The following is a 15406-nucleotide window of genomic DNA, read 5'->3' on the forward strand; positions in this document are numbered from 1 at the left end:
GCTAGACACCAACCAGTGGTGCCTGAGGGCACTGATCTGTGTATCCTGCTTATCAGCTGTGGGAGCCAGAGTTTATCTTGGTGGGAGTGTCATGAGCTTAACTCCTTTTAGTTTTGATAATTTTATTAAATGTTACGATAACGCCAACCAAACAAATATTTCTTAAGCTTCTTGATAAGACATGGCTGCTTTGTAAAGTAGCATTCCAGCCCACTGAATTGAAATAACAAAGCCTAATAATATTATTCCACAGGTTATTTGGGTAATGAATTATTAGGCTAGATGTGAAGCTTTTCTATCTAATTTGGGGGTGAGAAATTAAATGAGTAAATGGATTTAAACCCCCCCTTCAAAACCAAAACAAAGTCAGTAATTCTAGCCTAGTAGTAGCAAAATAAATAACTAAATAAACTAAAATTCCCTGGATATGTTTTCACATCAGATTTGATGTGTATTTTCAGTAGAATCCTCGCTTTTAAAGCACAATTGCTTAACTGAAACTTTCTGAGATACTGTCAAAAGATAAATGAATTGTACTTTTTTGTGCTAGTTTTATGTAAGGGTTTTTCTTTTCTTTTGGTCTTGTTCTTTTAAGTGAATAAAGCCCATCCAGATCTTACCTTGCAGATCTTTCAGTTCCCACTCACTGTGTTTTTTTTCTAACAGCTTTTTTCTCCCCATAATGCTCTGAGGCCTGGTTGCCCAAGAGATCTCCTAGACTCTGTACGGTGCAGCCGCAGCTGAGCTTGGTGTGGGCAGCTGAGCTGGCACTGCTTCAGTGTAAAGGGGAAGGAGCTGTTGCAGCGTATTCTCTGTTGGGGAGGACTGTTTGAGCACAGTTCTTATTCTTCAGGAAATATCCCCAAAGAGCATTCAAACACACTCTGTTTCTGTGCATGCTGCAGAGCCCAAAGTTCATTTTATGTCTGTAGGTTTTGGGGGAGGAAATAAGCTATGATGGATGCATCTATAGGCCTGCTGTATGTTTGGGGTTTTTTGTGTTTTTTTTTTTCCCCAATACGTCAAGCACTCAGACACAGGACAGGTGTTAGGACTGTGGCTAATACAATCTTTGTATGTCTTTTTCTGCAGGTGGCTCTGTTTCTAATATGTATGCTATGAACTTAGCAAGATACAAATTTTGTCCTGAGATAAAGGAAAAAGGGCTTTCAGGTTTGCCAAGACTAGTCCTGTTCACTTCAGAAGAGGTAAAAACAAAACAAAAAATGGGTTTTGAACTTTATTTTTCAATGGCTGCAAAACTATATCATTTGCATATTTGATGGGGCACTGGTACAATAAATTTGTCATCAGTGTATGATGTGGAATATTGGAGCTAAGTGGAGAAGTCTGATGGTAAATTTCCCTGCAGAAGCTTCCTTGCTTTTAGAAAACAAACACAGATGTTCCTTCTCTTGGAAACTGCTGATATAAGAATAGATTGTATGTGGGGCAAACCTGAAGCAGAATGCATATGGTGTGTTATGGAGGTCTGCAGCGTTTGATTTCGCACAGCGTAATGTCTAGCAGGAACCATAGGTAGCTTTTGGATGTCAAAGTTTTTTTCTGTAGGTTTAATTTGTACTAAGCTGAGCACTTGTGGACCTGTGAGATGGTGTTCTGCAGCTCCCACTGTGCCCTATGTCTAAATACAGATTGGTTATGGTACAGAACCAAACCTACCATGAAGCATTTTGGAAAAAAATGCTGGATCTTTAGACAGTTCTTCTTTAAAAAGTTGAAAATATGTGGCTAGTTTTAAAGGTTTTGAATAATATCTGTCTGAACTGCCTGTGGGAAATTGAGTTACATTCATATGTTTATTCTGAAGCAAATTTTTTTGTGGCTTTTTTCTCTCACCTGTCTCTCCAATTTTAAGAGTTTATCATTTGATTAGTACAGAGTTGTTAATTCTGACTCCGCTGTATAAAGGCCCCGGTAGAAGTAAGAACCTTGTTGTACTAGGAAGTGTATATACAGTTACTGAAATAATTTCAGGTCTTAAGTTTATGCTCCAAACAGTTTGCAGTGTAAATAGATGAGAGGCTTATTTTGAAGAGGCCTGAGGGATGAAGGCATTGCATAAGTTGTCCAAGACAGCACATATATTTTGGAACTGAATCCAAATGTCCTAAATAAAGGTGTGGTTTTTTTGTTGTGTTCCCCCCCGCCCCCCCCCCCCCCCCCCGCCGGCAAAATATATTAAGCTTTTTTCTTTTTGAAAAGTGTGTATGTGAAATGACATGCCAGTTCATGCTTAATCCATCACATTACATCTTAGAAATAGCTAAGGAGGAAAAAATGAGGCTGAAACATGTTCTGTTAGTGCTTTTGAAATGAAGCACATAGAATTTTTATCATGAAGTAACATTTCATTTCACTTCAAGATTTAACTAAAATGTATACTTGTACTCTAAAACAAACAAGCGTTTAATTTCATGACAAAAGAAATTTTATTTGACCCCCGGTGTAAATTTATTTTGATGTCTTTGCTTCACCAGAAAGACCAAAAACATAAAACATAGAACTGACTGGGAAAAATAAATTGGTAAATTATTTGTAAGGCAGTGCTCTTGATCTCTAATACTTTCCTTGATTCACAAAATCATGTTGTCTTTTAGTAGTTAGATATTGCGGCTGCCACTTTTAGTGGCACTTTTGGTAGTTAGATGTTGTGGCTATTGTCTAAGATCTCTAGTGTGTACTCATGGTTATGAGGGAGGAGATAGGCAGATTCATATATACTTATTTTAGATCCACCTGTACTGAGTCCAAGTTATGTTACTTTTCCAAGTTTGTTTAGTTCAGATATATTGAGAATATGTAATAAATGGCCCACACTGAAGATAAGTACTTAAGTGCTTGTGTCACACAATCTTAATTTTTAATTATTTGTTTTTATTTTGAGCCTTCTTTTTATTTTTTTTTTTTTTTTTTAGTGAAGAGGTACTTGGAGGAGCAAATGATTAAAAAAAAATGATCCTGGAGAAGTTAACAATCTGTGTTTGTCTTCAGTGTGATTCAGGCAAACAGTGTTGGCATGTGGGGAAGCCATGAGGCTATAATGAACTGAAAGTATTGATAAGGAGTCAAAACACGTGGCTGCTCAAGGCATTTGTGTCATTTTAGGGCTTGGCTTCAACACTGTGTTCAAATGAAATGATTTTTGCCTTGAGTTGCCAAGTCCCAGAGCTTCAGTCTGGCACTTGGCAGACTGAAAGAGTTGCCTTCCTGTAGAGCAGGGGAATGCACAGACTTGTCAGTGACTTCATTCTTTGTGATGTGGGGCTATGTATTTCTTGTATATTTGTGGATAACATGAAGATGTATGTTTAATACATGGCCCACCCAAGGTCCTCATGTGCTCTGTTTGGCCTTCAGGAATAAAAAAGCTCCTTGTTCCTGCAAGTAAAATACTTAACTACTTAAAATTATGGTGATACGCAACGAACACTATTTATGCTACTACTCCATAGTTCTCATGCTGGACCATTACATAGTGATTCCTCTTGAGACAGTAGCAGTAGTAGAGAAATCATTATATCCCACTTTCTTGAGGGATGATTTGTGGCTCTGTAGGAGCTGAATACAGTTGTAGTTATAGGTGTTAGCACACATTTTTATCACTTTTTGTTACTTGAGTCTCATCAGAACTTTATTCTGACCCAAGAATGTATTGCATTGGTCTGAAAGGTAGAAATCTGCTAAATTTGAGTTGAGGATGTGTAAACAGTTGAAATGTGCATGCTGATGTGAGCAGTTTTTTAGATGCAATGAAACTAAATTCCTCCCCAGTGCAGCTTGATCATGAAAGTAATAAAGTGAGAGAGCACAACATTAACTCACCATGTCGTCCCCTGTTGAAATTACAATGGACAAAAATGAGTAATAAAACAATCTCATAATAATGTAATTGCTTTATGCAATCATGTTTCTAAGAAACTTTTCAAAAATCAAGGAAATACAGATTTATCTTCTGTTTTAATGAGCAAAGGGGGAAAGTACCTTGCCTTTGCAAACATTATTAGGAAATGAAAACTATAGCTATAGTTAAAATAGTACAGCAGTGCATCTTAAATGCACTGTTCCAATTTTATCTTGTGCTCAAAGGCATTCATTTCTTACACCAAATGGCTACAGACTTAATAATGTGTCCAAACAAACAAAACTGCAAAAGACATGGCAAGAGGACTCTGAACTCATTGTATTTAAAATTATTACTTAAAATTACGTATATAATCTAGATACAAATAATACCTTTTATCTGGATATTTCTTTCTCTTTTTTTGGTAAAGGGAACTATGAACAAGTGAATTAGTTGACACTATTGTGACTGGAGCTGCTAAATGTTCTCTGGTATATTTTTTTCTTAAAATTATGTGGTGTAATTTAGCATAATGGCTTCTAGTAATGATAGCGGGGGAAAAAAAGAAATTGTTGTATGTTTTCAATCAATGTAACTGAAAGACTACTTTTTTCATCAAAGAAAGCATATTCCAAGTCTATGTAGTAGTGTAAGCCTTGTCCCTTTTCTGTCCTACTGAAGACCTGACAAAATTTTCCACGAGGCACAGAAGCACTTGTGGAGGCAAGAAATAATGTATCTTGCAGCCTGTTTTGTGTTGGTATTCCCTTTGTTCTTCTCTTTCTCTCTGCTTTTTGGTATAATCTTTCAGGTGCTCAAGCCTCTTTCATCTTTCTCCCAGTCTTCCATACCATTTTTTATAATAAAAGATATGGTTTAGTCATTGTCTGTTTACTAGTATACTGAATTTGCAGGTCTGTTGCTTTCTCAGTTTGGAGCAATCTGATTATTCCTGGTGATTCATACCTTTCATTTGAACCTAATAGATAGAAATCAGTGATGAAGGCAACTTGTATTTTAAGTGATTCACTAATCAGTTGAAAACATCTCCAAACTTCTGCTGAACAACACACAGCCACTCTATCATTGTTACCATTATTGATGTAATTTGGTATAATGTAAGACTAATTATCCACCTATGTATGTTATTATTCTTGTAACAGCCTAAATGAATGAGCCCTAAAGGCTTTGTGGATGTGTCATGTTACAAAATTAAGCTTTCTTAAAACTACCTGATAGTATCAGGTAGTGTCTTTGTATGCCTTTATTTAAAAAGTGGGTGACGGTGGGGGAAACCTTTTTGTCAAAAAGAAGAGCCCTTTGAGATGATCCATCTCATCAAAATAAGCGTGACAGGTTTTAATACCCTTAATATATTCATGCCCACGCATTAAAATATTGTACATTTTTCATAATTACGTTCCGCAGTAACTGCATTTGTGTGAAATCTTTGGAAGAAAATGGAATTAATTAACCACCTGGCTTCACCTGTATGAAAAGTAACAATTCTAGACATCTTCATGGTTGCTGGAGCATGCGTTGTTTTAACTTTTCAGTAATAATGTGAAAAAGAGCCAATTTAATTTTTTGAGAAGAACAGTGATAATCCATGGCTTGGATGATCTTGATTCTGAGAAGAACTGTGTAGTCCTATGAGATGCTGCATGCTCTCAAAACTGACTCCATTGAGTGGGTAGGCATTTGGCATGCTGCAGGTTATTCAGAGTGGTTTTGACATCTAAAAATATCTTCAGATTAAGAAGGTTACTGTATCTTGAATTCCCAGGCTAATCTTGAAGATGGATTAAGCTGAGATCAGCATACTCTTGTTCTGGAATAAGACTATAAAATGCTCTTATGCTGGAATAATAGTATCTACACTAGAGCAGGTCTTTATAGAGGTGAATGTTGGAAATATGGTAAGATATACCTTGAATATTTGTTTAACAGAAAAAAGCTTGTAAAAAGTACAGAGTGGACTGTGGTCTTGAGTATCCTCACCATTTTACCACATTCTGATTGAATAAACACCCATTTCTAGCATCCTTTTAGCAGGTGAAGGAGCCTCTTCTTTTATGCTCGCTTCACAGGCTTCATATACTAATGCCCTTTATTCAGCACAAAGTAAGAACTGGACTGCATGCATCTGTACTTATTCAAAGAGGTCTCTGTGATGAGACGTAGCTAAAATTCTTTGCTGAAATAACTTCATTTTCTGAAAAATGCAGACTGGTCCAGACTGGAGCCTTTTACAAAATCCATATTTACTTCTGAAGATGTGCTGAGTCCTGTCTGAAGTCTGCTTGCTTTCATTATATCTTCTAAGTTTCATGTTCATGTGAACAGACTTCACAACACCATGATTTTCAGATCCTTTTGCAGAGATAGGGCATTGAAAGCCTTGGCAGTCCCAGTTGTAGCACATCTACAGGCTTTGGTAAGTCTTGGGACTTGAGCTTCTTGATCCTAGGAACAGAGTTTCTGGATCAGGCCAAGAGTCAGTTTAGCATAGTATCCTGTCTATGACAGTGGCCAACAGCTGATGTTTAGAGAAAGCATATAGAAAAATTACAAAGATAAAGTGATGGAGGCTTTAGATATATCATAAGATACATCCTAATTAAAGGTCCAGTTTCCAAGGAGCAGTGCTTTTGGACTTTGAGACTTATCGATTGCTTCTAGGCTGTTGAGTTCAATAGTCTTTGGACCTTTCTTCTCATGCATTTCCTAACTCTTACTTATTGATAGTTTTGACTCAGTTCTACTAAAATAAACAATTAATAATTCTTCCCTGACGACACTTCAAAATTTCTACTTTTCATTCTAATGCAGAACTAGCTTTAAAAAAAATTGTATGGAGTAGAGCTTTTTATTTTTTTTTTAAACCCACATTTTAAACATGGTACACATCTCTTTTTGTCTTATTTTTCCCAGTCTTCAGTGTGTGTCATTGTTAAATACAAGATGGTCTTGGTGCTGCGTAGCTTTGTCAGTTCACTTTCTGTGTTAGAATATGCTGTTGTCATGACTGTTAGCTGCTGTTAAATTAATTTCAGTGTCACTGTTCCCTATGCTAAGAAATTTCTTTCTTTCATTTTAATTGTGTACTTTTTTTTTCATGCCTCTTCCATTTACAGTGTCATTACTCCATGAAGAAGGCAGCCTCCTTCCTGGGTATTGGTACAGAGAATGTTTACTTCATCAAAACAGATGAAAGGTAAGCAAGCAAAAGCCATGGCTGTGGTCTCTGAGCCTTTTTAAAATGCAGTAGTGCTGTACATAACCAACCTATTTGAATGTAACTGAAAAAGTTTTAAATCTGTGTCCCTTAGAGGTAAGATGATACCTGAGGAACTGGAGAAACAAGTCCAGCGGGCCAGGAAAGAGGTGAGAGGGGGAGAGCATGAAGGAGAGAGGAGGAGGAGTGTATGCAGACTGTGTGCTTTGTGTCTGAGTGAAAGGGAGAAAAACTAAGAGTGAGTGAAATCTTAAAAATAGGGCAGTTAATGTAACAGTGTCCTTGTTATAGGTGCAATCTGTTTGCCACAAACTTGTGGAACAAGCCAAGACCTCTAGGTGCTACAGTCTTATAAAGGAGAAAAATTCCACAGGGTGTTTGCTACTAATGAAAATCCCAAGCACAATGCTGCTCTGAAGTATTTAGCACATTTCTTCTAGGATTTTTTTTGCCCTTGATCTGTTTTTAAATGGATGCAATATTTGTTTTCCTTAAATGGCAAATAAAAACTGGGTTTTCAGTTAATTACAGCAGCAATCGCTCTATCCTCTGCAGTGAGCAAGAACTGTAACATGCGGCTTAGTCTCTAAAACTATAATACAAGCTACAAATGCTGAATTTGTTCCTTTCTAGTGTTGTAGCAAGAGTTCAGAGATTCAGTCCTTTGCCTCTTTTCCCCCAGGGACTTTGCCAAACAGAAAGTCAAAGACTAGCATTTGGAAATGTACTGATGTTTATTTGGACAATATTAACATACATTCCCACAGTCTGTAAGATGGCAGTTACTATAGTCAACATAATTTATTTTAGATAGCTTGGAGGACTGAATGTGAATTCTAAGGTGCGGAGCATCTTCTCTGGGCTTGGTTAGCTCACCTTATTTCCCACTTCCAGTTTGTGCATCAGAGCAATAGGATTCAGAGCTCAGCCCTTAGTCCACAATCTGTGAATACCAAGCAGCTAGTCCAATGTCTGTGATGTGGATGATACCTACCCTGGAATCCTACCTTGGGGAAACCTAATTTTGTGGCTGATAGAAAAGCCAAGGCAGTGCTGTCCTGTCATGCACTGCATGACTTAGAACTTTCACTAAGATCTGATTTAGATACATCGTTTGCCAGACAACCATCCCATCTTTGACCTTCATGTTAGAGAGCATAACTATTGATACATGGTGGCCCTACTGACCTAGCAAACTCTCCTGCTTGCCTCTTTCTGTACTTATCTGTGGAGGACAACCTGTACTTTACTCATTTGAGCAAGGTGGAGGGGAAAAAAAGGACTGAAATAAAATGTAGCAAGAGGAGGCAGGCTGACAGGAGAATGAGCTCTTTGCTCTTGCAAAACCAGAATTTGTTTGTTGATGTAATAATAAATTCAATGGTTATTTGAAAGAAATCCTCTGGCATTTATCATTTTTAAAAAAGGTCAACCTCAGTATGATGCTCTGCAATTTAAAAACAAATATTCTATATTAAAATGCTCTGCTTACAGGAGGACACTATTTCACTTGCATTTTAATGGAAGTTACATGTATATTTGAAGGGTTTCATTTCATCAGAGCTTCAGTAAGTGTGTCTGTCCTTGATAAAGTGCTACTTTACAACTTTTACAGAAGGACACTTCAGTGAATTACAGTAAATATTCTAATGACTGTAGACAACAGAGGATGTATTTGCTAGTGATAGAAGCACAAAATGATCACTGACTATGAATAGTAAGAGCCTTAGGTCTCTTTTTAGAGAATTTAGTCAGGAAGATTTATTTAACTATATTGTCAAGAATAATAAAATTTTAATTCCCTTCTTTGTGGGGAAAAAATGTAATGGTAACAATCTTCGGAATTCGTAGAGATCCTAGACTTGTCCCCATATTCAGTCATGTTACCTGCTGGCTGCTGGGGGACCTTTGACTTCAGTGTAGCTGTGGGAGAAAATTGGTGAGAACGCTAACAGAAACTAGATGCAGCAGATACATCTTTGCCTCACTTGCAAGTGTTTTGTACTTGGGCTTAAGGCTGGTTTGTAAGTTTGATTGACTTTTGTGGTAGGCTGTACTAGGAATGAATGATCAAGAAGTGAATTATAGTCTGGTAATTCTTTGTGAATGTATGGGATTAATTTAAATTCATTCCAAGGTTACTTTTCACTGCTGTAGCAGTTTGTAAAGAATTTTAAAAATACAGATAAATCATAATTATGTAACAGTCTTCTACACTGTTAAAGAAGTATAAAACTGTCAGAGTGTAAATGTGAATTAAGCCTGTCTGTCTCTGTAGCAGGTGTTTAAAAGTGGCAACTTTTTTTAAAAAAAAAAATCAGATTTCAGCTGAAGTGAAGATACATAAGACTTGTGTAGAGTGTGATTTTTTTTCAGCTGATGTCTGATTTCAGTGAAGCTACATTGAGTTACATCAGCAGAGAGACTTACATCATCTGAGAGATTTAATTCACTGCAAATGAACACCAGGGATCACAGACTGTACAATTTAATAACAACTTTAGTGCCTCTTCAGTAACTGCATTGTCACGGTGTGGACCAGATGCTGAAACGTGCAGAGAAGTTCCTTCAGCATGTATTTACCAGCAAGTGAGACCACACAGCCATTGCTACAGCTGATACCCTCAATTTCATGGAGTTGCTACAGACTCCACCAACTCTTTTCATTGTTTCAGTTTCTGCTTTTAAGTAGACACAGGCACATACATCTGCAAGGGTATGTGACCTAGTCTGCCACTGTAATTGCACCCCTGCTATTACTTGAATGGGAAAGCAATGAGCAAAGCCACTGAAAGCAAGATGTATGGCTTATGATGGCTGCCTGAGACTGCAACCTGACAAAAGTTTTCCTTATCCCACCTGTCTAACTTTAAAACTGTCTGAGATTTCCAGTGATCTCTCTCCTCACATTCAGTTACCATCTACAGTCCTTCCTGTTTTCTAGACAGGGTAGGAGCAAGAGCGTAGTGCTTTGCTGTAGATGGGGATCAGGCATCGATGAATGTTGCTGTCCTGGTATGTGCCAGTGCTGCCGAAGGCAAATCATCTTCCCTAACTGAAGGTTCCTCTTCACCAGGCAGAGAATAGGGGCATTGTAGAGACAATGCAGGTGGAACCCCTAGAGGGATGAGCTCTTTCCTTGCATGGGTAGCCTGCTGGCTGAGCTAGTAGCTTTATTTTATTTGGCAGAATGGCAGAAAATATGTAGTAAAATGTGGAAGATTGAGAAATGAAAATCAGTGTATAAAGAGAGATGTCAAATATGCGGTATGTTTTGATCTTGACAAAACTAGCATCTGTCAAAACAGTCTGAAGCTGGTGAAGTCTGCCCTGGGATGGTGTTAAGTGGAAATGAAAAATGTTGCTTTTTTTTTTTTTTCTTTTTTTAGTCAGCACTTTTAAATGCAGTACCTTCTGCTGGGAAACTAAAATGTAGACTGTCGCATCTTTGTCCTACATTCCTAGACCTTTTTATACTTTAGCTTTGCAGATAAACTGGAGGAAATGAGCAGTGCAAATGACAGTTTTTTGTTTTGAATCCTATTGCAGGGGTCAGCACCATTTCTTGTCTGTGCTACAGCAGGCACAACAGTGCTGGGAGCATTTGATCCTCTGGATAAAATTGCCGATATCTGTGAAAAGCATGGCCTCTGGCTCCATGTTGATGTGAGTTTGTATACTGTGTAGTTTTGTTTAATATTGCTTTTTTATAATTGCTATTTTTCTCGGACTGTTGATGTTTCTTTGTAGAAGTAAGTTGGGCTCTAATAACTTTTTTTTTGCATAGAGAACCAATACATTCTGATTTGTCTGTTACATGTGCTGAGAAACAGCAAACAATTTGGTTATGAGAAACAGCCAAAGCTATTTTGTCAGTGTCAGGTTATATTTCAAAATGATTTTAAAATCAGTTTCTTCTTGCTATTCCTAAAAATGCTTCAGGGGTAATTACATACAGATTCTTTCCACATTCCATTGGAGAACAGACACATTAGAATTGTTGTATATGGTTCATAGAGGTTAAAATAAAGGTATACTTCTGACTGAACCAGTCATAAATTATTCTGTTTCATATTTACAGGTTTGAGTTTTCTGTGGATCTCCTCATGTGTTCCTAAATTGTTTAGAAATTTTTCTTTTCACATTTCTTTATAATTTTAGGTTTGGATATTAAAATCCATTCATAATTTTTTGGGGAATAATCATTGAGCCTTTTTATTACCTGAAAAAGCTGTAAATGTATTTTTTTGAAAATTAGGTCGCTTCATAATTTCTAAAATTGTATTCTCTTTATAATTGCAATGCTACAAATCAAGAATGGCTAGATAAAAGCCATGAAGCAATGAGAGAATTTGGAGCAACATTAATGGAGACTTTTAGACCCGATCTAAACTTTTGAAGTGTTTGTTTAATGTTGAGTATGTAAAGAAAAATCACACAGGCAGCAATGTATGTTTCAAATAAACGTCTCGCATAATGTGTGAGTCAAAAGAGCTTTCTTATTGACTTGGAGACAAAGATGCAGAATTTAGCCCTAGTATTTAAAGTGCCTGCAAAGCCTCCTCATGGCTGTGTGCTGGTGAGAACAACCCAGCAGATTTTCAGCAGAAGTGCAGCATTCACATTAGGTGCTAATCTCTTGCATGTCTGCTTGTAGCTGGTGGAAAGAGGGATGTATTCAGAATCTGTATTGGATCTTAGGTGAGTTGAATAGACAGGGCTGGAGACACCTGCAATGACTGTAGGAGGACAATGAGTAGTCTCCTAACATACTCCATGTAGCTGAATAACTAAAACCACGTGGGATGAGCCTGGGCCATATTTTGAACTATATACTTATAGGCAGTTGATAGTGTTTTGTAAAGAATTAACTTCTGATTTTTGCCTCCTGTTAAACTAAGGTAAAAATGCCAGTGAATATCTTAAAGTTAATTTGCTGTTTGAATAGTGACTGTAGTTGTCAGATGTTAATTGATTCCTAGTAGAAGGACAAATGTCTGGTAATAAATTAGGTTTATGGTCTTGGAAGACCATTTGTTCTGTTAAGATGTGATTCATATTACGAACCTCTCAGTGGTTCTCAGGAGTTCTGTCAGTATTTTTTCCATCTTTTCTTTCACCCTCTATGAAGAGTTGAGTGGATAGCTGCTTCTTTATTTTTTGTTTAAAGTTTCTAGCTGTATTTATATGAGAACAGAGTATGGGGAAAAGACTGAAAGCTTTCCACGTAAGTGGCATTAGGCATACATGTACATACAAATGTACTATGGTAAAATGAACAGATTGTAATTCATAATGTGACCCTTTTTTCACTCACAGCACCATTAAAAATAGGTTTGCTAGAATAATATGTGAAAAGGTACAGTGAGACCAGGCATCTGCCATTCAGAGAGAGTGTACAAGAAACATAGTGAAGAGTTGGATTTTTTTTCTTTGTTCTTAGGCAAGCCTACCTCCTTCTAGCCTTATAGGCAAGAATATAATATTTTTGAAAGCTTTGAGGATCTACATTCCTCTGAAAGGCCTGGCTTCTGGTTGAATGATTTACATGTTATGCAGTCTGAGTTATAGCAAGTGAGTATTGCTGTTTGGGCCTGCTGTAACTTTGGAGAAAAAAAAAGATACAGTACAATTAAAGATTAAAAAACATGGAAAGTCTCGTCTAATTTAGGCCTTTTCATGTATCATGATGGGAATCAGGATTATCTACTGCAAATGGTCTCAAGAGCTGTTTATAAGAATATCTTACATGAATGTCAGTGGTGTTATTTCCAGATTTACACTGATGTGTCTCATTTCAGAATGTTTTCTGATCCTGAAAATTGATATGTTTGCCTTAGGGAGACTTTTCATTAAATACGAAATGATAAAGCTCATGATTCTTAGGAGGGGCAAAAGGGAGACTGTTAACATAAAATCTGTGGGCTTCAGGAAGATAAATTTCAATAAAATCAGAAATAGTAGATAAGCTCTCACATGGAGACAAACCTAAAGAGGAAAAGGGAGTTAAGGAAAAAGCTGTTTTAAGCATATAATATCAATGAGCCCAAAGTGTCTCAGCTGTCAAGCCATTCAACAGCCTAAGTGCAGAGACTATAACCAGGCTTATTTTGTGCATGTTACAGTATTCGTACAGGCATTCCAGTTGCTTATTGCATTCTATCATACATCTATGATGCCTTAATGACTTGTTTTGCATCATCAATATGCGCTCAAGCTCCAGCACTTATGTATGTCATGTATTGTGTTCGTGTAAATTTAAATACTATGTATGAGTATTTCTTCCCTGCTAGTCCTTACTTTGACTTTTTTTCCTATGGCTAGACCAGTACAAAAAATTATGTTTGACCTATTAGACTGTGCTTAGGTAGTTAGTTTAATGACACTGTAGACACTGTGATTCCTGTCGTTCAGCTGTAAGCGGCTTGTTGCATATGAAACACAGTAATTTTCTTATACCTAGTTACCTGTTACATTGCATGGGACACAGGTGATAATCTTTGTGTTTTGAGCTACCCTGCATTGCTGTCAGCTGAATCTGTCATAAACAAAATGTGTCAATCTAGTTTGATCAATCTACCTTCCTTCTGTAGTTTCATGGCTGGAGGACAAACAGTTAACTTTATTGTGTCTTTGAAATATCTCATCGGAAAGCCAAAGAAACATGCCAAGCTGCAGCTGTGCTAGTGAGTGAAAACCTGGCTTGAAAAATCATACCCAGAGAGAAGTTACCAGTGGTTCACTGCTGAAAGGAGAGAAAATTTTGAGCAGGATTCCACAAAAATCCATCCTAAGTTAGAAGTTATCTGGTATTTTCATTAATAACTTGGATGAAAAAGATTATGCTGACTAAATTTGAAAATAACATAAAACTACTGCAAGAGGCAGTGGGAGGACAAGATTAGAAATCAAAGAGATCTTGACAGTTTGGAGGAAAAAAGTGGAAAAACTAGGCTACAGTTCAATAAAGATAGAGCTCTAAGTTTAAGCTGTAATAATCAACTGCACAAACACAGGCTGGGGATTGCTGGCTAGATAGCAGATCTTCAGAAAAAGATCTGGGTTTTGCAGTACATCACAAATCAGCAGTCATAAGCATTTCCAAATAAGGTTAAATGTCTTTCAGAATTGAACAAAGAAGATATATAAAATAATTCTCTCTTTCTGCTTGGTGCTCCATCTGCTTTATCTAGATTGTGTCCAAATAAAAAGCTGCATTGCAAAAAGGTTAAGGACCTACAGGAGAAAGATTAGAAAATAGTAGAGCAGTGAGGATAAACAGAACCATATCTAGAAACTATGACCAATGAGGAAAGGTTGAAAGCACTGATGTTATTTAAACTAGAAAATTCGTAATAGTCTACGGATGCTTTAAAAGCTGCTGCAAAAAGAAAAGGAACAATCTGTTCCCCTGACCACTGCAGGTATGACAAGTGGTAACAATATTTAGGACTGACAATTTAAATCAGTAGGGTTGTTACAGTTAAACACAAATTAAGTGGTTACGTTGTGCAGCCTCCATCATTAGAGGTCTTTAAAACCAGACAAAGCCAGTGATTCTCAGTCTTAGGTGCCTTCTCACTAATTTTTGGGTTTTTTTTGCTAGCCCTGGATCCCTAAGCAGTTGATCTTTGAACTGGATAAAGCAGTATGGAGCACAAATTCATCTTGTAGCACTGTGGCTTGAGAGATTGAGAGGTGGTAGAGATGCCTGGACCTCCAGTATTATCATCCTTCTCTTCCAGATCTCCAGCAGTAATTTTTAAAACAAAGGCAGAAAGTAGTGCCAATAGTGCTGTGGAGGCAGCAATTGCTGGTGTCTATCTGTACATTATTTTTCACTTTGATGCTAGTCACAAGCTGGGTGTGTTCATTGATTAATAATATCTAGAAAAGACAAGTGTTTGCCAGAAGTGAGATTAGTATGACTGACTCTGGCTTTGGGTGTGGCACACTGTTGAGATGACCTCCTGAGGGCCTTTCTAGTCCTGTTTTTCAGAGACAATGTGAAAATGTCAACTTTTTCAAATACCTTTGGATGCAGATCTATTATTTTTATTATTTATTAAATTTATTATATTTATTATATTTCAATGGATTGCTTATCAGTTATGAAAATCAGGGAATAACTTATTGACTGTTTTGAATGAGAAGGGTGAAATTTGTCTATGAATAGGAAGTTCAGTTTGATTGTCTTCCCATAACATGGCAAATTTGGGCTAGCTGGGGAAACCCAGTTTCAAGTTATGGTTCTGCCACAGGATTACTGTGAAGTTTCAGGCAAATAATTTCCTACCTTAGGT

The 15406-nt window shown here is 37.1% G+C and overlaps 1 protein-coding gene across 6 annotated transcripts in view; it reads left to right on the top strand.

The window, feature by feature from the left end:
* Nucleotides 1-15406, top strand: part of GADL1 (glutamate decarboxylase like 1) — an 88097-nt gene that overhangs the window by 15382 nt on the left and 57309 nt on the right. For all 6 annotated transcript variants that reach the window (XM_074860784.1, XM_074860795.1, XM_074860800.1 and 3 more), the window contains 4 exons: nucleotides 1093-1208; nucleotides 7003-7082; nucleotides 7198-7252; nucleotides 10653-10769. In XM_074860784.1, coding sequence (XP_074716885.1) covers nucleotides 1093-1208; nucleotides 7003-7082; nucleotides 7198-7252; nucleotides 10653-10769 — 368 coding nt within the window. The remainder of the gene's footprint in view (nucleotides 1-1092; nucleotides 1209-7002; nucleotides 7083-7197; nucleotides 7253-10652; nucleotides 10770-15406) is intronic.

The sequence above is a fragment of the Strix uralensis genome, chromosome 1, assembly GCF_047716275.1.
Source record: "Strix uralensis isolate ZFMK-TIS-50842 chromosome 1, bStrUra1, whole genome shotgun sequence".
Taxonomy (NCBI): Eukaryota; Metazoa; Chordata; class Aves; order Strigiformes; family Strigidae; genus Strix; species Strix uralensis.